Consider the following 25,089-nt stretch of genomic DNA (forward strand, 5'->3'; position numbering starts at 1 on the left):
TATTGATAGTTGTCTTCAGTACCAAGCTTGACCAGTACCAGTGCTTACATCAATAGTAATAGTTAATCTGTTTGTAAATGGAATATTTGTGTATTATTCTGCATATTGTTTTATACATTGAATGTTTTGTGATTTGGTACCTTGTCTAATCATTGAAATTTTAGTTCTCTTGTTCAATGTGCTTTTGGGGCGCTCGGGTAGCCTCGTGGTTAAAGCGTTCACCTCATCACGCCAAAGGCCCAGGTTCAATTCCCCACATGGGTACAATGTGTGAAGCCCATTTCTGGTGTCCCCAGCCGTGATATTGCTGGAATATTGCTAAAAGCGGCGTAAAGCCATACTCACTCACTCACTCACTCAATGTGCTTTTAGCAGACCTGAACTGAAAGTCCCTGTGAACTAATGTGATGTAAACGTACATAAATGTTAAACGTCTCCTCTGAAGCCACAAGGCCTAGTAATGAAGTAATGAATAGGAAACAGTCAGATCACTGAATTAAAAATCACTCCATCACTTATTCCCTGTGGGACAGCAGTTTATTTCCACTCAAAAAATAATTTTTTTTGTACAAGAAAGTACCCTTTAATTGTGAACTTGTTATTTTACATATGTACATGTTCTGACGATAATATATGATATATGAGGTCTGTTTCAGCGAGTGACCCCAAGGTCCAGCAGCACACTCCCTCAGGAGCTGTATGTGTTCCACAGATCAGGGCTCCTCAAGTAAGTGTATCCTACTGCAGCATATTCATCATAGATCAACGCATTCTTTTGTTTTTATGGAGGTATAATTGTTAAAATCAGTGTGCACACTGTGTAAATGCATGTACAAATTGTGTGCCCACTACTAGTATGTACGCAAAGTGTGCGCACCAGTTTTTACTTTCGCACCTCTTTAAATGCAAAAACATATTTAAGTCAATTCTTAAGTTCACCAACAGCCTATTTAATCTTTAACACAGTAAATTGTAGACAACAATACTTTTGAAAGTATGAAATATAATTGTAAATGAGTTCCTAATGATTTGTCAGTAATGGATTGTAGTATTCACTGGAAACATAACTTTGCTACTTCTTGCGCAGTACAATGGGACATCACTTAGAGAGCCCAGAAAACTATGGTCAAGCATTTGGGAGATTACCAAAGTAATTGAGATATAATAGTGTGTGTGTGGTGTCTTGACAGATATTGAATTTTACGAATTGCATCAAGTTATATCATGTTTCAGTATTCTTATGAATTTTCGATCCCAACTGTTACAGAGATTTCCATGTACGTGTAGCCTGCAGCAGTGACGTGAGGGGCGTCGACATGCTGGTTCAGACTGTGGACCTCCACGACAACCTCCTGAAGGACCTGAAGCAATTCAACATGGCTCGCAGAGATGAGGTCAGCATGCCTACTGTCTTATCATAGACTGCATTTACCATACTAGCAGTGTAGTAGTAGTAGTAGTAGTAGCAGCAGCAGCAGCAGCAGCAGCAGCAGCAGCAGTAGTAGTAGGATGATGATGATGATTTAATAAGTGACTCCGGAGGACCTGATTTAATACTTGGAGTAGTATGATGTTGATACTGCATTGTATGGTACTACTTGGGGTCCAGGTTTGAATCCCCACATGGTTGTAAATAATACTTTGTGTCTGGCCTAATACTGAGCCTCCTGAAGATCAGGTGACCTGACTTGGCTGAATTGATTGACGGCATGTTGCATCGTAGCCCACCTACAACAAAGGGAAGAGTGTTCAGTGCCTATCAAGAGGCTGTGTTCAGCCTTGGTCACATGAATACAGCTCTGTCGCTTGATTAATATTTAAGAAGTTAATTGCATTTAGTCATCCCTGAGAACAAGCAGAAACAAATAACTAATCAATTACTGAAGTTTTTGAAATGATTATGTACTAATATTTCTGTCATGTTTGTTTCAGTCTGGCACAGAGATTCAAGCATTTGTGGCAGAAAGCCAGGATCAGATTGTGGGCGTGGCCATCGTCAGAAGAGAGGAGGTAAATACTTTATTCTAGTCCCTGTCAGGATTCTTTGTTTGGGGGTTGAATCCCAGAATCCCCCTGATAGTGTCCTTGCACTCAGTACCAGACAAATGCTGATGGGTTTCACCAAAGCAGTACATGTCTGTGACCTGCATCATTTCAGGCTTTTCAATCCTCCTCCATCAAGCTGACAACCCGTGATATAACCGAACTACTGTTACTATTACTGTTACTGATATGTGGCAATTGTCATAGCAATATTGTCATGGCATGATATTGTCTTACTGGATTTCATTAATGTATTATCTCTGCCATTTAATGGTCAGAAGTTAATTATGATCATAAGCTATCCATTTTAACACAAAGTTAATTCTTCTCTTGAAACACTTATTACTGTCTGACAATGTTAACAGAGTTATCTCCCTTTATTCTTCACAGTATTACAAATAAGACAAATGTCAGCTGAATTTCATTCTTAACAATTTGTACACTAATGTACATTGACATGAATGTTTCATAACGTGTCATCCCTCTCTCCCCCAGGACATTGAGTACATCCGCTCCCACTACAACATAGAGGACTTCATCTACTACAACCATCATCGCCGTCAGGATCATGCACACTTACATCACTTTGCTCTCAACCCCATCTTTAACCATCTCTCCAAACATTTCCTTAAGGTATGGGTTCACTTTTTTTATGCTTTCCATCAAGTGACATTATACCACTCAAAAGAAGTTAAAAAACAGGAGATTTTTTCATGTGACTAAATTAATCTGTTATATCATCACATGTGTTCTTGAACTTCTTTGAGTACTATAGTAAGCAGTCTGTACCAAATACTTTTGATTCTACCAGCCCAAACTTGTCACTTGACATTATTTCGAGTAGCAGTTAGTGTTAAATACATGGACTCTTTGAGACTAAGCCACTATGCTTACTAGACCAAAAGGTGTTTACCCCGGCTTTGGAATAGTGGCAACAATTGAAGACTGTTAAGGGCAAACTTTATCCTTTTAAAACAGTAAATATATTGGTCTGATGTAAGGTCTTGGTGTATATTTGTGTACCCCCTTCTGTTGCAGGAAGTTCTCCGACTGGGCCACAAGACTTGCTTGTACTATCCTTTGTATCCCCCCTACACCAAGAAAGAGGTGGGTAACCGTGGCAACTCTACACTGATGCTCCTCCTGCTTATCTTAAATGATGATTGGGATTTGGTTGCAACACAAGCAATCTTTCACAATCACTACCGCAAGCAGCCATGCCCAAATAGTTGCCCCTGGCTATTGTGGGTTAAAAGAGATTCCCTGCAAGGCTTGTTGTGAGGGGCAACTTAATTGATGGGTAACTTGTCAGGTTCGGAGACTTGGTTGGCTGTGTGTCATCATACCCTAAAGGCATGGGACGTTGCTCATTATGTCAGTCTTCGACGTGATATTGCTAGAATATTGCTAAAAGCGGAGTAAAGCTGTACTCACCCACTCACTCATTATGTCAATCACTGGTTTGTCTGGTCTAGATTGTATTATTAACAGGTCATCTTTTACAGCTGATTTATTGCAGACTGCAGTGTAAAACAAACAAAGATTGTAAGTCTATGTTAATGCATGGGAGCTGTTACAGTGACAGTGTAATGAACACTTCGTGGCAGTACACAAAGGAAAATATAAATGAAACAAACTTGTACCGGTACTTTGACTTTCGACCACTTAGAAAGGCTGACTCTTGGCTTGTGTGATTTATGTATCAACACATTCAGCCATTGGTTTACCTTGTTTACTTGCACAAAGTGATCTTAGCGCTACGACACTTGTAACTCTCATACTTTACCATAGACTTAGGATAGTCATAGCACTATTACCACTTTGTGCAAGTGGGCCTTGGAATATAAAGGATATTGATGCAGCTCATATGTTACTAACCTCACCTATTCTTCTATTTACATTTTATTTTAATTATTTTGTATTTTAAGTACAGTTGCATTGTGTATTGAGTTAGCAATCTAGCTCATTACAAAAAAGCTCACTGCTGGCACACATCTAAGGGGACAAGTATCTGTTCAGAGTTGCTTTCCTTAGCTGTCCCAGGATCCGATGATCATAGGTTTAAATCCCAGATTACACCCTAATCATGTGCTTGTGGGTTTACCCTAACTGGTAGATGTCTACAACACCCTGATTAATGTTTGTTTTTCTACAACTGAACATTAAGCTACACGCTGTAAGATATCGGAAGTACAATGCAGCACTTAGCCAGCCCACTGACACATTTTATTTGAGTGATGGTGAATCCCAGATGTATTTCACCTCAGATAGTGGACAAACACTCCCTGGTGGGCTGTCTCAACAACCTAGTGCCTGTCCATGCCCGCCGCCAGATCGTCTACCCCCTGACAGAGCTGGAGAGCAATGCTCCATCACAGAGAGTGCTCAAACACCAGGAGCCCTATGCCCTCAACCACATCAACAGAAAGCTGACACTGGAGCCAAAGGTGAGCAGAGCCGCTGGTCATATTGGAGCTTTAGCTCTTTCTCAACAATTGTGGTACAGCTACAGACTACTGGATACCTATCCGCCATGTTTGTTTGAGTGATCATGTGACAGCAATACTATTTATAATATCGGGCGATGAAGCTCATATTAAGCAGACAAAAATATTCTTTGACTTGCTTGGATTTTGGTGGTTTAATATGATTAAACCTCAAAATTGAAGGGGTGCTCGGGTAGTCTAGTGGTTAAAGCGTTCACTGTCACGCCGAAGATCCGGGTTGGATTCCCGACATGGGTACAATGTGTGAAGCCCATTTCTGGTGTCCCCTGCCATATATTGCTGGAATATTGCTAGAAGTGGCGTAAAACCATACTCACTCACACAATATTGGATATCAAAGTAATTCATAAATATCGAAATATTACTCGAAAATAGAAGTTCAACAATGCCGTGCAGCAACCTCTTCAGGGACATCCATCGGGGCCACATTTCAACAAACATTCAGTACTTTTTTTAGATGTTGTTTTCTCATTGTTAATCATTTTACTACACAAAATCCTTAAATTTGGTGACTCAAGCCTTGGAACTCTCTGTATTTTATCAGGTGACCATCAATGCCAGGATAGTTGTGGTTGGGGCATCTGATGTAGGGATCTCTTTCCTGGAAACTCTGGCTTACTGGTGAGTAGGGACACTGCTGCTACTGATGATTGTGAGTGAGTGAGTGAGTGAGTGAGTGAGTGTTTGTTGTATATCAGCACTTTGAACAATATTTCAGTTATGTCATGTAATATCAGCTTTATTTACCAGGAAAGTATTGTTTATCACTTTTTGAAAAGGATCATAATCAGGGAGAACCAGGGTTTTGATCAGCAGATCCTGACATACTAAGGGCCATAACTCTGTGCAGCATACTACAGTGCCTTAGACATCCTTGGTCATTTATGCCCCATTTGGAAAATGTTGTTCAGAAGTTTGTAAACACTGTTGTCAGGTACATGATCTTCCACTACCTTAAGGGAGGTGTCCACTCTCTTTGCTCTTCGGCAGCTTTATAATATATAGAGAAGAATCCTAGTCAAGTGTGACATTTTGAAATGTTAGTTTAAGATATATTGTATTGTCAAACAGCTCAAAAAGTTAGTTACTAACTGGAAGGGGATAGGTGTAAAAAGAAAATGAATGAAAGCCATTTGACCAAGCCCTGATGTCTATGATCCTCATCCTGGTGTACTGTTTGCCAGCCCCCATCTGAGATTCAACAACCTGACGCTGATCTCCCCGCATGGCATCCCCGGGGAGATGCTGCCTGATGCCCTCCGAGACTCCTTCCTCTCCACCAGGTAACTTGCTCCCTCAACAATCTCATTTGCCATCAAGTTCATGTCCTTTTCCCCATGCAGTTCATGTTAAAGCTACAGTAAGAATATATTTATTTTACTGTTAGGATTATGGATCTGCCAACCCTATTTTCATCAAATATGACAAAAATTAATAAACATTTACACTTACCTGCAGACTACACAGTGTTGTTTTAAAATCGTAAAAAACACACTAGCATGACAAGTATGTGACTGTATTGCAGCCACTGCTACAGCCAGGAGGAGTACAGCAAGAGTGCATTGCGGACATGGGTCAACGTGGTGTACGGCAAGATGACAGCCATAGACAGGTACTACTATGCAGTGGAAGTTTTATAGGAATAATATAGGAAGGGGTCATCATGAAGCTTTGGAGGATGTCTTGAACCATAAAGGGCCATGTTTGTCATCCATGGCATTAAAACTTAAAAATTGGTTAGTGTTTTAAACGAAAAAGATATCAAATTGTGAAAAGGTCTTGGAATCTGAAACAATTGGATTCTGATTTGTTCATACCATTAAAATTATGTTCTTAAGTGCTTTGTAATGGTATCAACTGTGGAGGTCCATGATGGATTTTAGACAAAGGCAAACCGTTACAGCCTGCAACTTTGGGCACTAGTCTGAGCCCTGAAATCTATTTCTCTCTGCTTATCTCAGCTACAAATAGACCAGATATTAACATTTTATTTTACATTTTAGAGACAAATTCAGGCTAGCAGAGTTTGGCACAGACTAATTATCATCCATTTGTAAAATGTCTCAAGAGCTTATTGTTCTTGGTTTATGTTAAAATATTATTTATAAGACTTATCATCTACTGTCAGTTGTGTCAATTTAGGACTTCTTTTTGCTCCTAGGAAGAAGAAGCTTGTGGTGGTGAATGGGAATGTCGTCGTCCCATTTGACCACCTGGTCATCAGCACTGGTCAGCAGTACCAGGTCCCATGTCCAACTGATGCTGACATTGAGGCAGGGGAGACAAATGCTGACCTTGAGAACAGCCCTGATCGCAGACACACGGGCAGTGTGCCCAAGAACCTGTTTCTGACCAATGATGCGTATGATTCCTCAGTGGCTCTCTACAGGGTGGAGAATGGTCTACTCAAGACTGAGAGTAAGATTTAATGCATTTGACATGTTGTTGTTCTCTTCTGTAATACATAGATAATCATTTTGGACCAATGAGGTTCAGGTTCCAGCATGAAACATGCTGATTTGGTGTCATTAAGGATTATTGTTCTTGCTGTCAGCCACTGATTTCTTGGTGCATCAGTTGTTTACAGGCTGCCAAGATGATTCTAGGATAACTGTCCCATGGATTTCTGCCAGTTAGAGGTTAAGGAGACTGCTGCATGTACAGCGCCTGGAACTTCTCAAACAGATACATTCTCACCTATTTAAAGGCTTCCTCACTGCCTACATTTCCAAATACACATGTTTATTCTCAGTAGCCATTTCAATTTGAACATATGGATTTGGAGCTTCCATTTAACATTCAACATTTAACATAAGCTTATAAATATTTCCCAAAATACTTTTCCTGTGCTTTAACATTACTTGACAGTTTCCTGGGGGCAGCATTCCTAGTGGCGGCTTTCCTAGGGGTGGCTTTCCTAGGGGCAGCATTCCTAGGGGTGGCTTTCCTAGGGGCAGCATTCCTAGGGGTGGCTTTCCTAGGGGCAGCATTCCTGGGGCGGCATTCCTAGGGGTGGCACTCCTAGGGTTGGCATTCCTAGGGACAGTTTTCTTAGGAACATTTTCCTTGGGGCAGTTGTAAACACGGTGCGTGTGGTGGATATAGGACGCCAAGGCTGTTTAAACACAAAAGACTGTATAAATGTTGGACAAGAACATGGTTAACACTCCTGGCTGGAGGCTGCAATTTTGGTACATATGGAAATTGGAAAATGGTAAAGGAAAGGAAATAGAGTATAACAAAAGGGAAACTAAACAACAAAACGAAATAATAGACATTTGGGCTCAGGAGGCTTTCTTGACAGCAGTTTTCCTAGGGATAGCTTTCCTATAACTTTCAAATGAAAATTATAAAAAATGTAAGTATGTCAAGATAAGTTATTTTACTGGATTAATTTTCCTGCCTGTTTGTTAATCTCACAGAGTTTGCCTATATTGCCACATGATCTGGCATCAGCCGACGATGACAATCGTTGATTGTTGATTTACAACGCCAAAGTGTTTAAAGTATCTCTCAGACCTGCTTACTTGCCATAACTGAACTGATATACTGTTCAAAGTGGTGTTAAGCCCAACCCAAAAGCAGCTTAATTTGATTTTGAGCGTATTGACTGCCACTTTGAAGGAGTTCTGTGCTTGTATGGTGACAGCTTGAATAAGTCAATAATTTATATAGCAAATTGATAGTCAGCTATTACACATATTATATGAAATTCTTTTCAGATATTTTGTCAATTACACTGGTACCATACTTTAACGTGTGATAATTGGTGTTCATTCATGTGTATCGTAGGGTAAAAACAGTTAAACAGCTACAGAACAATACAAGTCAGATGTGAAGGCCCCTTTTCAGTCATGAATCATGCAGTCCAAATATGAGTGAGTGAGTAAGTTTGGTTTTACGCCGCTTTTAGCATTATTCCAGCAATATCACAGCAGGGGACACCAGAAATGGGCTTCACACATTGTACCCATGTCTGGAATCGAACTGCTTTAACCACTAGGCTACGCGTCCGGCCCTTCCAAATATGAGTAACTGGCTTTCCTTGGGACAGTTTCCTTGGCTTCATGCAGTTTCCTATGGACAGTTTCCATGGCCTCAGATTCCCTAGGGACAGCTTTCCTAGGGGCAGTTTTCCTTGGGACAGTTTCCTTGGCTTCAGATTCCCTCCGGGTCAGCTTTCCTTGGGACAGTTTCCATGGCTTCAGATTCCCTAGGGGCAGTTTTCCAAGGGACAGTTTCCATGGCCTCAGATTCCCTAGGGACAGCTTTCCTAGGGGCAGTTTTCCTTGGGACAGTTTCCTTGGCTTCAGATTCCCTATGGTCAGCTTTCCTTGGGACAGTTTCCATGTCTTCAGATTCCCTAGGGGCAGTTTTCCAAGGGACAGTTACCTTGACCTCAGGTCTCCTAGGGACAGGGGTAGATTTCCTCAGTACAGATTCCTTGGGATACATTTTCCTTAGGGATCAGTTTTCCTTGGAGGCAAATTTCCTTGGGGCATTTGGTCTGCTACCTGCTGAGGTATAGCTGGATCATTGCTGCCTGCAGCATGAAACATAAATCACTCACTACCCCACAGACACACCAAGACCCTGTTCCATAAAGAATCTTCTTACTGTCTGTAGTGTAGTTAAGTGAAGTATACTCGTAGAACTTAAAGATTGGTTGTGGAGCATGTTCCCGTGGCTTGACATTTTGATGAAGTGTCAATTTTCAGTTTTTATTTGCCAATTATGACTTGATCTGTTTCTTGTTTTCCCAGAGAAGATAGTGGTGTATGGCAACACCCTGGATGCGATCTGCTGTGTGCAGACCCTGATGAGTGCCGGCGTGGAACCCAGTCGCATCAGTCTCGTCCAGCCACCACTTGCATATGAGGTAATATTACTGCCTACAGGGTCACAGATACAGGGCAAACTGCTCATTAGCAGGGAAGAGAATTGTCCCTGGATCTGCAGAATTCTGCAGATTTAGTTAAGTAAAGGAACACTTTTGTCATACGTCATTAAAATATACACATAAATCATATAGTTCCCAAGATCCCAAGGCTTAGTTTCAGCGTTTTTTTTATAAAAACATTCTCATCCCTGCATTATGAATTGTGCTTCATGGTGACTGGCTAATGCAGCCAATTGTTTCTTTACTTTTTGTGAAGAGGCTGATGCCGATTTGACATCATTGAAACACAAATAATTTGAGATGATGCCATTGTTCATTATATCACAGATGATTTTATGTGACAGACAAATTAAAACAATGTACTGACTGAGGTGATCCCACCACTTTAAATCGAGAAACCCATAGTTTTCTATCTTTTGTTAGAAAGAGAAGATTATAAGTAATATATAAAATCTAGGTTATTCTCCAGTTTGTCTGCTGTAGTATTTATGTACCTCGGTCAAGGTTTGTCATTGTTTACATGATTCCGACTTCAATGTTAGCAGGCTATTCAGTGATGTGAAAGTAGATCCTCATGTTACACTGGTGTTATTCACAGCCAGTATATTAGAAGAAGGAGTAACTAACCCCTAGACTGCTGAGTTAATTTGACGAACATTAACGTCATGAAGTGAAGTACAACAGTTACAACAATATGTAGATTTTAAGATTTCTCCTAACTGAAATTTTACTGAAATTTTTGTAATTCATGAATTGTGAAATGCTTCTGAGTACACCTGTGTTAGTTTACTTTTTTTAAAATCTAACTGACTGACTTTCTCAAATTTGAATTATATGCACCTGACACTTTTATGGTGTAGTTTCTGCAGTCTTCCCCAAATGGTTTTATCCTTGACAATGTTGATCCCTTTGTCTTACAAGTTTAAAATCAGTTACATAATGTGCACAAAGTGTTTGTGTAGAAATTTCACAATCTAATATACATGTATTTACTCAAGAAAGAAAAATATAAATACTATAGGAATATTACATCCAAAAATGATGAACTAAATTGTGTTTATTATGAATGAACTTTTGGATAAGATATCATCAATAATATCAGCAAAATGGTGTTGGGTATATAAAATACATCAAATGAAAATTATAAAAAATGTAAGTATGTCAAGATAAGTTATTTTACTGGATTAATTTTCCTGCCTGTTTGTTAATCTCACAGAGTTTGCCTTTATTGCCACATGATCTGGCATCAGCCAACGATGCCGAAATTGTTGATTGTTGATTTACAACGCCAAAGTGTTTAAAGTACCTCTCAGACCTGCTTACATGCCATAATTGAACTGATATACTGTTCAAAGTGGTGTTAAGCCCAACCCGAAAGCAGCTTAATTTGATTTTGAGCTTATTGACTGCCACTTTGAAGGAGTTCTGTGCTTGGATGGTGACAGCTGGAATAAGTCAATAATTCATATAGCAAATTGATAATCAGCTATTACACATATTATATATGAAATTCTTTTCAGATATTTTGTCAATTACACTGGTACCACGTGTGATAATTGGTTTCCATTCGTGTGTATCGTAGGGTAAAAACAGTTAAACAGCTACAGAACAATACAAGTCAGATGTGAAGGGCCCTTTTCAGTAATGAATTATGCAGTCCAAATATGAATGAGTGAGTGAGTAAGTTTGGTTTTACGCCGCTTTTAGCAATATTCCAGGGGACACCAGAAATGGGCTTCACACATTGTACCCATGTCGAATCGAACCTGTATCCTTGGCGTGACGAGTGAAGGGTTTAACCACTAGGCTAACCGACCGACCCTTCCAAACATGAGTAATTGGCTTTGGATATGTTTAATATTTATATATCCTGTTATTATGTTCTCAGAAGTATTATATTTTTTTAACATTGTTTCATATTCAAATACTCTGATCATACTTTTTGCCGTGTTTCAGATATGATGTTGACATGATTTTAGTTGTAACTGTTATATACTTTTGATGAGTGGCTGAGGTTAAACTGAAAACCTTTGTCTATTTATTTTTCTTCATAATGCATATTTTTGTCTGCAGTCACACTTTGGATTTTACTATGATGAGGTGCATAAGGAGATTTGCATTGTACAGGCTTGAGTAAATGTATGGAAGAAAAATATGTTATGAAAGCGTAGTCGCTTCTGTGTTGAGTTTGGGCTGTAAAGACATATGACTAAATGTCCCACCATTAGAATCCAAGGGCAGGTGACCTGTATCCAGAGCTTGTTAGATGAGGGGACTGAAATGGGGATTGGTTGGACTCTGTAACATCCTAAACAACACATCTGTTGGCTGAGCCTAGCACTTCCATTCTGTAAAATGTGTCTTTTGTAAGTATAGTCAAGTGTTAGTGTTATCAAAGCGGGATATCTTCTTCATCATCTGACATTGCCAACTTTGTTTTGTTGAAGGTGACCTGTGTAAACAACCCAACTGTGGAGAAAACCATCACAGATAATCTAGCAGCTGCTGGTGTAACTGTCCGCACCAACTGCATCCTTGCTCGCTACAACACCACCGATGATGGCAGTGAAGTTACCTCCCTTGATTTTACCACCAAAAGTCATCCTCTCAATGTACAGTGTGATGTAAGTAGTATGGCAGGACACAGTATGAGCCGTACTCAAGAGAACTATTTAGGTTTGGTGATAAATAAAATCAGTACTGTTTAATTGTCTGAAGTGATTTGCTCAGTAGAGTTGCGACATTAATTTACAGTTCACATTAACAGTGAAGTTTGCATTCATATTTAACCTCTGTTTTGAAGGACTGTTAACGATGGGAATTGATCCGAGAATAGTTACCAATTGATATACTAAAGTTATGTCACATAGGTAGACACAGCAGAGATGACGCAGTGGTGGTATATGTGTAGATGAAGTAGTGTCACATGGGTAGATGAAGTAGTGGTCACATGGGTAGATGAAGAAGTGGTCACATGGGTAGATGAAGTAGTGGTCTCATGGGTAGTGAAGTAGTGGTCATGTGGGTAGATGAAGTAGTGGTCATATGGGTAGATGAAGTAGTGGGTACATGGGTAGATGAAGTAGTGGTCACATTGGTAGATGAAGTAGTGGTCATGTGGGTAGATGAAGTAGTAGTCATATGGGTAGATGAAGTAGTGGTCACATGGGTAGATGAAGTAGTGGTCTCATGGGTAGATGAAGTAGTGGTCACATGGGTAGTGGAAGTAGTGATCATATGGGTAGATGAAGTAGTGGTCACATGGGTAGATGAAGTGGTGATCACATGGGTAGATGAAGTAGTGGTCACATGGGTAGATGAAGCAGTGGTCACATGGGTAGATGAAGTGGTGGCCACATGGGTAGATGAAGTGGTGATCACATGGGTAGTGGAAGTAGTGGTCTCATGGGTAGATGAAGTAGTGGTCACATGGGTAGATGAAGTGGTGATCACATGGGTAGATGAAGTAGTGATCACATGGGTAGATGAAGTGGTGATCACATTGGTAGATGAAGTAGTGATCACATGGGTAGATGAAGCAGTGGTCACATGGGTAGATGAAGTGGTGGCCACATGGGTAGATGAAGTGGTGATCACATGGGTAGTGGAAGTAGTGGTCTCATGGGTAGATGAAGTAGTGGTCACATGGGTAGTGGAAGTAGTGATCATATGGGTAGATGAAGTAGTGGTCACATGGGTAGATGAAGTGGTGATCACATGGGTAGATGAAGTAGTTGTATATGGGTAGATGAAGTAGTGGTCACATGGGTAGATGAAGTGGTGATCATATGGGTAGATGAAGTAGTGGTCACATGGGTAGAGGAAGTAGTTGTATATGGGTAGTGAAGTAGTGATCATATTGGTAGATGAAGTGGTGATCACATGGGTAGATGAAGTGGTGATCAAATGGGTAGATGAAGTAGTTGTATATGGGTAGATGAAGTAGTGGTCACATGGGTAGATGAAGTAGTGGTCACATGGGTAGATGAAGTAGTGGTCATGTGGGTAGATGAAGTAGTGGTCACATGGGTAGATGAAGTGGTGATCAAATGGGTAGATGAAGTAGTGGCCACATGGGTAGATGAAGTAGTGGTCATGTGGGTAGATGAAGTAGTGGTCACATGGGTAGATGAAGTGGTGATCAAATGGGTAGATGAAGTAGTGGCCACATGGGTAGTGGAAGTAGTGATCATATGGGTAGATGAAGCAGTGGTCACATGGGTAGTGGAAGTAGTGATCATATGGGTAGATGAAGTAGTGGACACATTGGTAGATGAAGTGGTGATCAAATGGGTAGATGAAGTAGTTGTATATGGGTAGATGAAGTAGTGGTCACATGGGTAGATGAAGTGGTGATCATATGGGTAGATGAAGTAGTGGACACATTGGTAGATGAAGTGGTGATCAAATGGGTAGATGAAGTAGTTGTATATGGGTAGATGAAGTAGTTGTATATGGGTAGATGAAGTAGTGGTCACATGGGTAGATGAAGTGGTGATCAAATGGGTAGATGAAGTAGTTGTTTATGGGTAGATGAAGTAGTGGCCACATGGGTAGATGAAGTGGTGATCATATGGGTAGATGAAGTAGTGGACACATTGGTAGATGAAGTGGTGATCAAATGGGTAGATGAAGTAGTTGTATATGGGTAGATGAAGTAGTGGTCACATGGGTAGATGAAGTGGTGATCATATGGGTAGATGAAGTAGTGGACACATTGGTAGATGAAGTGGTGATCAAATGGGTAGATGAAGTAGTTGTATATGGGTAGATGAAGTAGTTGTATATGGGTAGATGAAGCAGTGGCCACATGGGTAGATGAAGTAGTGGTCACATGGGTAGATGAAGTAGTGGTCACATGGGTAGATGAAGTAGTGGCCACATGGGTAGTGGAAGTAGTGATCATATGGGTAGATGAAGTAGTGGTCACATGGGTAGATGAAGTGGTGATCACATTGGTAGATGAAGTAGTTGTATATGGGTAGATGAAGTAGTGGCCACATGGGTAGATGAAGTGGTGATCATATGGGTAGATGAAGCAGTGGCCACATGGGTAGATGAAGTAGTGGTCACATGGGTAGATGAAGTAGTGGTCACATGGGTAGATGAAGTAGTGGCCACATGGGTAGTGGAAGTAGTGATCATATGGGTAGATGAAGTAGTGGTCACATGGGTAGATGAAGTGGTGATCACATGGGTAGATGAAGTAGTGATCACATGGGTAGATGAAGTAGTGGCCACATGCGTAGTGGAAGTAGTGATCATATGGGTAGATGAAGCAGTGGTCACATGGGTAGTGGAAGTAGTGATCATATGGGTAGATGAAGTGGTGATCACATGGGTAGATGAAGTGGTGATCACATGGGTAGATGAAGTAGTTGTATATGGGTAGATGAAGTAGTGGTCACATGGGTAGATGAAGTGGTGGCCACATGGGTAGATGAAGTGGTGATCATATGGGTAGATGAAGTAGTGGTCACATGGGTAGATGAAGTGGTGGCCACATGGGTAGATGAAGTGGTGATCATATGGGTAGATGAAGAAGTGGTCACATGGGTAGATGAAGTAGTGGTCACATGGGTAGATGAAGTAGTGATCACATGGGTAGATGAAGTAGTTGTATATGGGTAGATGAAGTAGTGGTCACATGGGTAGATGAAGTGGTGGCCACATGGGTAGTGGAAGTGGTGATCATATGGGTAGATGAAGTAGTGGTCACATGGGTAGAGGAAGTAGTTGTATATGGGTAGTGAAGTAGTGATCATATGGGTAGATGAAGTGGTGATCACATTGGTAGATGAAGTGGTGATCAAATGGGTAGATGAAGTAGTTGTATATGGGTAGATGAAGTAGTGGTCACATGGGTAGATGAAGTAGTGGTCACATGGGTAGATGAAGTAGTGGTCATGTGGGTAGATGAAGTAGTGGTCACATGGGTAGATGAAGTGGTGATCAAATGGGTAGATGAAGTAGTGGCCACATGGGTAGATGAAGTAGTGGTCATGTGGGTAGATGAAGTAGTGGTCACATGGGTAGATGAAGTGGTGATCAAATGGGTAGATGAAGTAGTGGCCACATGGGTAGTGGAAGTAGTGATCATATGGGTAGATGAAGCAGTGGTCACATGGGTAGTGGAAGTAGTGAGCATATGGGTAGATGAAGTAGTGGACACATTGGTAGATGAAGTGGTGATCAAATGGGTAGATGAAGTAGTTGTATATGGGTAGATGAAGTAGTGGTCACATGGGTAGATGAAGTGGTGATCAAATGGGTAGATGAAGTAGTTGTATATGGGTAGATGAAGTAGTGGCCACATGGGTAGATGAAGTGGTGATCATATGGGTAGATGAAGCAGTGGCCACATGGGTAGATGAAGTAGTGGTCACATGGGTAGATGAAGTAGTGGTCACATGGGTAGATGAAGTAGTGGCCACATGGGTAGTGGAAGTAGTGATCATATGGGTAGATGAAGCAGTGGTCACATGGGTAGTGGAAGTAGTGATCATATGGGTAGATGAAGTAGTGGTCACATGGGTAGATGAAGTGGTGATCACATGGGTAGATGAAGTAGTTGTATATGGGTAGATGAAGTAGTGGTCACATGGGTAGATGAAGTAGTGGTCACATGGGTAGATGAAGTGGTGATCACATTGGTAGATGAAGTAGTGATCACATGGGTAGATGAAGTAGTGGCCACATGGGTAGTGGAAGTAGTGATCATATGGGTAGATGAAGCAGTGGTCACATGGGTAGTAGAAGTAGTGATCATATGGGTAGATGAAGTAGTGGTCACATGGGTAGATGAAGTGGTGATCACATAGGTAGATGAAGTAGTGGTCACATGGGTAGTGGAAGTAGTGATCATATGGGTAGATGAAGCAGTGGTCACATGGGTAGTGGAAGTAGTGATCATATGGGTAGATGAAGTAGTGGTCACATGGGTAGATGAAGTGGTGATCACATGGGTAGATGAAGTAGTTGTATATGGGTAGATGAAGTGGTGATCACATTGGTAGATGAAGTAGTGATCACATGGGTAGATGAAGTGGTGATCACATGGGTAGATGAAGTGGTGATCACATTGGTAGATGAAGTAGTTGTATATGGGTAGATGAAGTAGTGGTCACATGGGTAGATGAAGTGGTGATCACATGGGTAGATGAAGTGGTGATCACATTGGTAGATGAAGTAGTTGTATATGGGTAGATGAAGTAGTGGTCACATGGGTAGATGAAGTGGTGATCACATGGGTAGATGAAGTGGTGATCATGTGGGTAGATGAAGTGGTGATCATATGTGTAGTGAAGTAGTTGTATATTGGTAGATGAAGCACAAAATCATTTAGGTAGATGAAACGTTCATGACATGGGGAGAGCTTTTGATTGTTTTTTCTATCATGACCCCCCAAGGTAGTTTTATTGCCTCCTTCCAAACCAAAAGCTATCATTGTTTGGCTGATGTTGGAACAAGGAAGATCACCTGAAATGATTAATTGGATTGATTGTCCTGCCAATGTTTCTCTCATATGCTGTGATGCTTCCTGTCACCATTTCACATCCGTGTTGATGTAAATCAGTGGATCCATAGTGAACAAGTGTTGCCATCAGCATCATGGTTATTTAATCTTCACATCGTTTCCCTAATGTATGTGTGGGTTGGTTAACACTATTGGATATATTGTGATTGGATCAACGCCTAGCCTATCGGATATGCAGCATAGACTGTATTATCCAATCACAACTTGGTATAGTCATCCTATTGATTTGATCAGGGTTATTTACGCTTCCTGGACAACATGTTACTTTTGCTGAGAAGGTAAACTGTTTCTGGGGAAAATGATTAATATAGATCATGGCGTCCCATGAGAATACTGCTTGTGTCATGTCCTTTAATTACATTTGCAATTTTGCATTTTGTTTGTTTGTTTTTCTAATAATCCTTGTTACCATGGTAACAGTGATGCACTAGGCAGCATGAGCACATGATAACTGTAATATTAATGTTGATGACCTCTAGAAACCAGGCCCCGGGATCATGAAAGTGGTCTTAGCTCAAATTTTGCTAAGCATGAATTTTGTCTTAAGTTTTTAAGTTTTTTGCTTAGCTAAGATTCGGTCTTAGACTAGATCTTGAAACGGTCTCAGCAAAATCTTAGCTAAGTCTAAGTCTAAGACTGTCGTTTCATGATCCCGGGCCCAGGTATTAGGTGGGGTCCCATTGGGTGATCCCTGCCATTTTGTCAATTAATCAATTCTCAGAACTATGTTTCAGCTCTGAGTAGCTAAGGGTAGTGAAATCTGTGCCTAAAACATTTGTCTCTACTGTCCACGAAATAGCTTTTTGCATCATTTTCATTAGATTTTAATGTTCCTGTGTAGAGTGTTTTGAGCTGAAGTTACTAGACTGAACAAAATGTTTCTAGACTTTGGCTTCGGACTAGTGGCTAAAGTTGCATACTTATATTGAAGACTTATTGGTGAACGCAGTTGAACTTTAAAAATTTCGGGTGGCCATATGTTTTGGAAAGTAGGGCGTTTGAGAAACATCTTCTTCCCTAGGCAAGTGTGACCACTAGCCTGTATCAAAGCCTAGTTTCTGCATCTTCCTGAGGCAAGCGTGTCCACTAGCCTGTATCAAAGCCTAGTTTCTGCACCTTCCCGAGGCAAGTGTGACCACTAGCCTATATCAAAGCCTAGTTTCTACATCTTCCCGAGGCAAGCGTGACCGCTAGCCTGTATCAAAGTATAGTTTCTGCATCTTCCCGAGGCAAGCGTGACCACAAGCCTATATCAAAGCCTAGTTTCTACATCTTCCCGGGGCAAGCGTGTCCACTAGCCTGTATCAGAGCCTAGTTTCTACATCTTTCTGGGGCAAGCGTGACCACAAGCCTATATCAAAGCCTAGTTTCTACATCTTCCCGGGGCAAGCGTGACCACAAGCCAATATCAAAGCCTAGTTTCTACATCTTCCCAGGGCAAGGATGACCACTAGCCTATATCAAAGCCTAGTTTCTACATCTTCCCAGGGCAAGGATGACCACAAGCCTATATCAAAGCCTAGTTTCTACATCTTCCCGGGGCAAGCGTGACCACTAGCCTGTATCAAAGCCTAGTTTCTACATCTTCCTGAGGCAAGCGTGACCACAAGCCAATATCAAAGCCTAGTTTCTACATCTTCCCAGGGCAAGCGTGTCCACTAGCCTATATCAAAGCCTAGTTTCTACATCTTCTTTAGGCAAGCATGTCCACTAGCCTGTATCAAAGCCAAGTTTCTATATCTTCTAATCTCATTAAAATCAAAAATCAAAATGTTGCTTCCACTAGGCTTTAATACAGGCAAGCGGACACGCTTGCCTCAGGAAGATGTACAATCTCATTAAAATCAGATCTTAGTTTTCGCTACCGCTAAACAAAGATCTGAGGACATCCCATTACGGGTCACGTCAGAACAACCTTTCGCGAAGTTTGACCGACCAATGAAATGACGGACAAGAAATCGACATTAGCCAATCAGAAGGCAGCTTTCTTGAGCTTTACGACACTATTTTCAAACTGCCGACTACACTTCGAAATATATTTTGACGTATTCTAGATTAAAAAAATTAAAACTGATAAAAAGAACATTTTGGAATTTCTTATAGATGGCCTAGATTGTATGGATACAATCATAAAACCCGTAACTGTCGTTTGGAATACCCCGTGTTAAATATTTCGTGGTTGCATGATTAGAAAACACATTCCGACTGTCACTTTCATGATCTGGTAAGCGATGCTCTGATTGGTTGGATGAAAGGTCATTCTGACGTGACCCTTAATGGAATGTCCTCAGATCTTTGTTTAGCGATAGCGAGAACTAAGATCTGATTTTAATGAGATTGTACATCTTCCTGAGGCAAGCGTGTCCGCTTGCCTGTATTAAAGCCTAGTGGAAGCAACATTTTGATAAAAAGGCTAGTGGACGCGCTTGCCTCAGGAAGATGGAGGACCATGTGAATATACAACTTTGGTCGATCACTCTCACATCATTTCCAGGTGTGAAAATATAAACAACTGGACTGGGATGTCGTTATTTCTTATTGATCATGTTAATAATGTTAATAGCTCAAGAGCTTTTGAACATGAAAAACCCACACACCTACATGCACAATCACAGACAAGTGTTTTGACGCATGTTGACATTGCCAATCATGTTTTATTCACAGACTGAATAATCTATCCATGAAACAGAACCATTATGGCAGATGCAGCCCTTTACTTAGCTGCAAGCTTTACAAATATTTTTCAACATTGCGTAATGCATTTTCATCAATATTTTTGGAACAAGGGTCTATTTACAAAGACTGATGTTGAATATAATCTTAAGTCCTTCATTATGGCAGTGGGGATGGGTATAAAAGTTTCCATTTGACAAAATTAATTTTTGATGGATTTAAGTCAGTAAATAACAGCTGTTATTGTCTTATTTTATTTAAGAAGTAGATGACTGATGGTCGTTGTTTATCGTACAATAAAACACTGCAGGGAGAATAAACCATGAAGGGTGCATCCATATATCCTATCCTTACTTAATCCTCATGTTGATTACCTGTACTTGTTCACCCAATACCGATTGTCATATCTCGCCCACTTTTGGATGCGATCGTTCGGCCGTCACATTTATCTGCGTTGCCCAGCTACATCTGTGGGGAACAACTCACTAGGCACACCCCTTTAAAAAAAAATGTTGTCCAATATACGAGGACCTCAAGTTGCAAGTGCATGATCGAATCTCCAGAAATGATGTCATGATGGAACAATGTTTTATCGTGAAATAAACCACACTTCCTTCTTTAATGTTCTTTGCGATTTCTCGTGTAGCTGTCTTATATTCTAACATTGAGCGGCATCTCCATGGTATAAAAATAAACTGCGTAAAAAAGCAGTCAACTTGACAAACTTGAAGACTCTTTCGCATTATCAGCTTTGTAAGTCATTCCAAATAGAATTTGCTTGACAAAATAATCTCTTTGACAACATCAGCATTTTCACAATTAGACTTTGCAGGATCGTGGTAGGGGTGGGTATATCTCACAAGGAAACTTGGCTGTAAATGTAGGAAATGGGACAATCCACCTCACATGCTCGTGGTTGCACATTAATGTTTTACACATGAATTGTTCATCTGTTTTTAATTTTCGTTCGTCTTATATTTACTTATTTAGAAGTTTTTATCCTCAATATACTGAACAACAAAAGTTCCTGTGACATTGAATAAGATTTAATGCAAAGTTATGTTTTTACCAAATCTGAAACAATTTCGGTTTGCAACAGATAAAAGACTCCTGTAAGTGTTCAAATGGTTTAATTTGCCATACTGACTTCAGAAAATGCGTGATTTTATAAAAAACATGAACTTGCCAAAATGTCAATTTACAATTCAGTAGTGTGTGTGTCCACCTCTGGTTGCGATGCAAGCAACACATCTTCATCTCATGGAATGGACCAGGCGTCGCTCGAAGTCTTGTGGGATATCTGTCCATATCTGCTGGAGCATGTTTCGAAGTTCCTGGAGTGTCTGTGGAACACATGGTTAACGTCGAAGGCGCCGATCCATCTCATCCCACATGTGCTTGATTGGTGAGAGATCAGGGGAGTGAGCCGGCCAGGGATGACATTCATGTTGTTTTGTTGAAGAGAATCCTGAACAAGTTGATCAATATGAGGCCCGGCATTGTCATGTGAAAGGTGAGGCCTGGGCCATGACGACACAAAATGGTAGAACAACAGGGCCGATGATCTCGTCGTGGTAGTACTGTCCATTGAGATTTCCCTCTACCACTATCAAACGGGTCCTCTGTCTTGCTGTAATCCCACCCATACCCTAATGCTGCCGCCCCCGAACCGATCTTTTTCCATGACACAATGATTCAGTCCATCGCTGAGGCTGAGGTGAAAACGAGACTCGTCAGTGAATAGAACTTGTCCCCACTGCATTGCTGTCCAGCGTAGACGCTGTCTGCACCACTGTAGACGTTCTTGACGGTGGTTTCCCGTCAATATTGAACGTCTGGCGGGTCTTCTAGCGACAATCCCTGCACTTCTGAGGCAACGACGTACGGTTTGTGAAGATATTCCTCCAAGTCCAGGGATGCTTCTTGCAGTCACTGTTGCTGGCTGGAATTGAATCGAATCCAGTTGTCTTGTCGATTATTGGTTACACGTGGCCTGCCACTTCGAGGATGGTCTCTGACTGCATTCGTCTGTTGCCAATGTTGCCATAAACACCAAATGGTGTTTCTGTGGACGTTAAATTGTCTTGCAACATCACGCTGACTCGATCCTGCTTCAAACATACCAATGGCTCGCAGATGCTGATTTTCGGACAGGCGTGGCATTTCGGAATGTTGAATAACTGCGTAATTTTGTTGTTTTTCTGAGTGGTTGTTATCAGCACGATGCTAAACAATGCATATGAAATCCCGTTAACGCACATGTTTTTATACCCATTCTTGGGTAGTGAAATGCATGGGGCTTGCATAAAAGTCAACTTTTGCATGGAATGCATGCTTTTCTGTAGCAGTTGCGTTTTTGTGACTTGATTCCATACATGTTCTAGAATATTGAAAACCAAACTGTACTTGTTTGAAAAATACACTAAAATATTGGTGTCACAGGAACTTTTGTTGTTGAGTATATATTGGGTGTGGTTAAAGCCTGGGTATTATTCCCCACATGGGTACAATCTGTGAAACCCATTTCTTGTGTCCTCCGCCATGATATTGCTGGAACATTGCTAAAAGCAACGTAAAACTATACTCACTGACTCACTCACTCCTAAATATATTCAAGAGATTGAAAATATAGTTCCAACATGGTGACTACACAAAGGCACGTGGATACCTGCGCCAGAGTGACCATGGCTAGCATTGACAACAAACAGTCATTGAATTGCTAAAACTATATTAGTGATCTGTCGCCATTCATTATCACATACCACTACCAGGTTACCTGTTTTCTGAGGCATTTCAGCCTGGGAAGGCTTTCATGGCTGCCGACTGCCAGCTAATATGTTTACATCGCGTAGAGTAATGAGCTAGAGATGACCAATGGTCAAATTTAGTTATTAATAATATATTTTCTGATATGGTTTGACCATGTTGACAGTGTTAATGATTATTATTATATTATACATTTATATTCTGCACTTATCCAGGTACAAGTATCTGCTAAAATGTGACAATGACTAGTGACCACATTACTATCAAATTAAATATATAAGAGTGTTATTTTTTCCGGTAAATATTCGATTCTTGTGTCCACGAATAACAGATTCAATTCATGAAGGGATACGGTTCAATTCACCGAATATACGAGTGAATTGTAACAGCCCTACATCAGTCAGATGCAACGATATAGTCCAGCTGTAAGTGAATTCGTGTCGTGAGTTCCGCAGGACAAACAAACATTCACTCCAACTCGTGATGTTGCTTTTTAGTGGTCATAAGTGTTTCTCTATAAATATTTGTGAGGACTAATCCACAGCTTCAGGAGATGGTATGACTGGGCTTCTTTGTGATTGATTGGTGTATATTGACGTGGCGTGGGGCTGAAGCTGCACAGAGGGACGGTGTATTCAACAGTCATGTCAAGCAAACTGACACCCAGTGTTGACATAGCTGTCACTCACACACATCACCCGGGCAGTAATTGATTCCATTGTTGTCAATAATTGGGATTATTTCTGTGATGTAATGTTCAAATGCTCCATTGAACAGTTTCTCAATGAAGACAGAAATGTTATGGACTTATGCTTCTTACCGTAGATGTTATTAAAATGTTCTGAGGTGAGGTGAGGGGAAATTGGGTTTAACGTCGCGTCCAAGATTATTGCACTTATATAGCGACGTGCATGTACGTGTGTGTGTTTGTGTGGCTGCTTGTACTAGTCCGGACTGCTGCCGATTATTAGTGCTAGCTCTCTGAGATAGCATGCTGCAGTTTAACATGACTACACCACTCAGACACAGTATACTGACTCCGAGCCGACCAGTCCTTGTTTTAGCCCCTTAATGCCGAGCGCCAGACAGGGTAACAACAAGTACCATCTTTTAACGTCTTTTGGTATGACGCGGCCGGGGATCGAACTCCGGAGCTTCCGCTCTCCAGGCGGACACTCTACCACTAGACCACGGAGGCGGTCTAAAATGTTCTGAAGCTCTTGACAGTTTAAGATTGTAGGCCTATGTCAGATTTGAAATTACTTTGGTATTTATTAATTAACAGAAAACTGTGCCTGGCACGGGGCACTGGTGGCCCAGTATTCTAAGACACTACAATTCACTGTACACAGTTGCGTCCCCTAGGTGTGTCAGGATCAGCATCTATGCTTGTGGGTGTCAACAAGGTGGCAGTTTAGATACTGTTCCAATTACACTCCCTCACAGCAATGTTCGTATCATTGTACAAAATATTACATTATGTTTTATTACCCATATGTTAAGAAATAACTGAGTTCATAAAAGTTGTATTTGCACTTTTGCAAATATGACTTCACATTTGCCAGTGTATTGTTTACGTCGGCCAGACAGCATTGTTGACAACATTCCAATCATATTGTGACGTAAGGTCGGAATGACATCATACTAGAAACAATGGCATAGTTGAAGATTTTTAATGTCATTCAACAACTGTGGTTTTCTTGTGAAGAGCCAGGGTAGAATAGCTCTTCAGCAACCCATGCTTGCTGTAAAAGGCGACTATGTTTTTCGTAAGAGGCGACTAGCGGGATCAGGTGGTCAGGCTTGCTGACTTGGTTGATGCATGTCATCAATCCCAATTGCGTGGATCGATGCTCATGATATCAATCACTGGACTGTCGGTCCTGGAATATGGCTGAGTGCGGCGTTAAATAACAAACAAACAATTCTAAGATGGTGGTCACGATCACGATCAAAGCATTCTTCTGAAAGGGAGCTCAAACGGATTAAGAAATAATGGGTAATAAAGAAATTATGCTTGCCTTGTGTGTCATACTGGTTTTACAAAACTTGTGGAAGAATTTGTGTATTTCCCAAGCAAGAGCTAGAATTCCGACACTTGTTTTGTAAAATCAGTATGACACACATGCTCAAAAAATATTCTTAATATATTCCATGATTATTTTTATTGTATTTCTATCTCACCTGAATGTTTGGTACAGCAATGACATAAACCTCCTCATTGACACAGTACACAATGGGGTTTCTAAGATAGTATTGGTTTCCAGTGACCTAAACTTGACATACAGGTCAACGGAAATGGATACGATGATCAGGCTGTGAAACCGTTCAATACTTTTTCATCAAACTTTGCAGGTTTGTCAGGTACATGCTGAACTGGTGCCTTTTGCTATTTAGAAATTTTAGAAATTTTAATTTTTTACGTTTCCATGGCAACAAGATGGACTTAGGTTCCCAACTCTTCTTTTTTTTACAATTTCCATGACAAGTTCCACCCCGGTTAAAAAAGGTTAGGGTTTGTTTAGATTTAGTTACGTCATAAATTCTGCAACAGGGGCGGGGGCTATAGCCACGTAAGTGGCAAACTCTTGTTTGACTTAGGGTATGGCATCATGTCCCTTGGATCAGTTCTCTTGCCATCAGCCACTGAGGTTTACCTAGTC

The 25,089-nt window shown here is 40.8% G+C and overlaps 1 protein-coding gene across 2 annotated transcripts in view; it reads left to right on the forward strand.

Moving 5' to 3' along the window:
• Nucleotides 1–25,089, forward strand: part of LOC124146452 (cilia- and flagella-associated protein 61-like) — a 96,810-nt gene that overhangs the window by 13,996 nt on the left and 57,725 nt on the right. For both annotated transcript variants that reach the window (XM_048403902.1, XM_048403903.1), the window contains exons 11-22: nucleotides 657–727; nucleotides 1,268–1,394; nucleotides 1,933–2,010; nucleotides 2,539–2,676; nucleotides 3,082–3,150; nucleotides 4,311–4,490; nucleotides 5,095–5,171; nucleotides 5,735–5,833; nucleotides 6,076–6,162; nucleotides 6,712–6,968; nucleotides 9,314–9,429; nucleotides 11,898–12,074. In XM_048403902.1, coding sequence (XP_048259859.1) covers nucleotides 657–727; nucleotides 1,268–1,394; nucleotides 1,933–2,010; nucleotides 2,539–2,676; nucleotides 3,082–3,150; nucleotides 4,311–4,490; nucleotides 5,095–5,171; nucleotides 5,735–5,833; nucleotides 6,076–6,162; nucleotides 6,712–6,968; nucleotides 9,314–9,429; nucleotides 11,898–12,074 — 1,476 coding nt within the window. The remainder of the gene's footprint in view (nucleotides 1–656; nucleotides 728–1,267; nucleotides 1,395–1,932; nucleotides 2,011–2,538; nucleotides 2,677–3,081; nucleotides 3,151–4,310; nucleotides 4,491–5,094; nucleotides 5,172–5,734; nucleotides 5,834–6,075; nucleotides 6,163–6,711; nucleotides 6,969–9,313; nucleotides 9,430–11,897; nucleotides 12,075–25,089) is intronic.

Source organism: Haliotis rufescens, unplaced genomic scaffold (genome assembly GCF_023055435.1).
Source record: "Haliotis rufescens isolate VD_foot unplaced genomic scaffold, xgHalRufe1.0.p SCAF_3, whole genome shotgun sequence".
Classification (NCBI taxonomy): domain Eukaryota; kingdom Metazoa; phylum Mollusca; class Gastropoda; order Lepetellida; family Haliotidae; genus Haliotis; species Haliotis rufescens.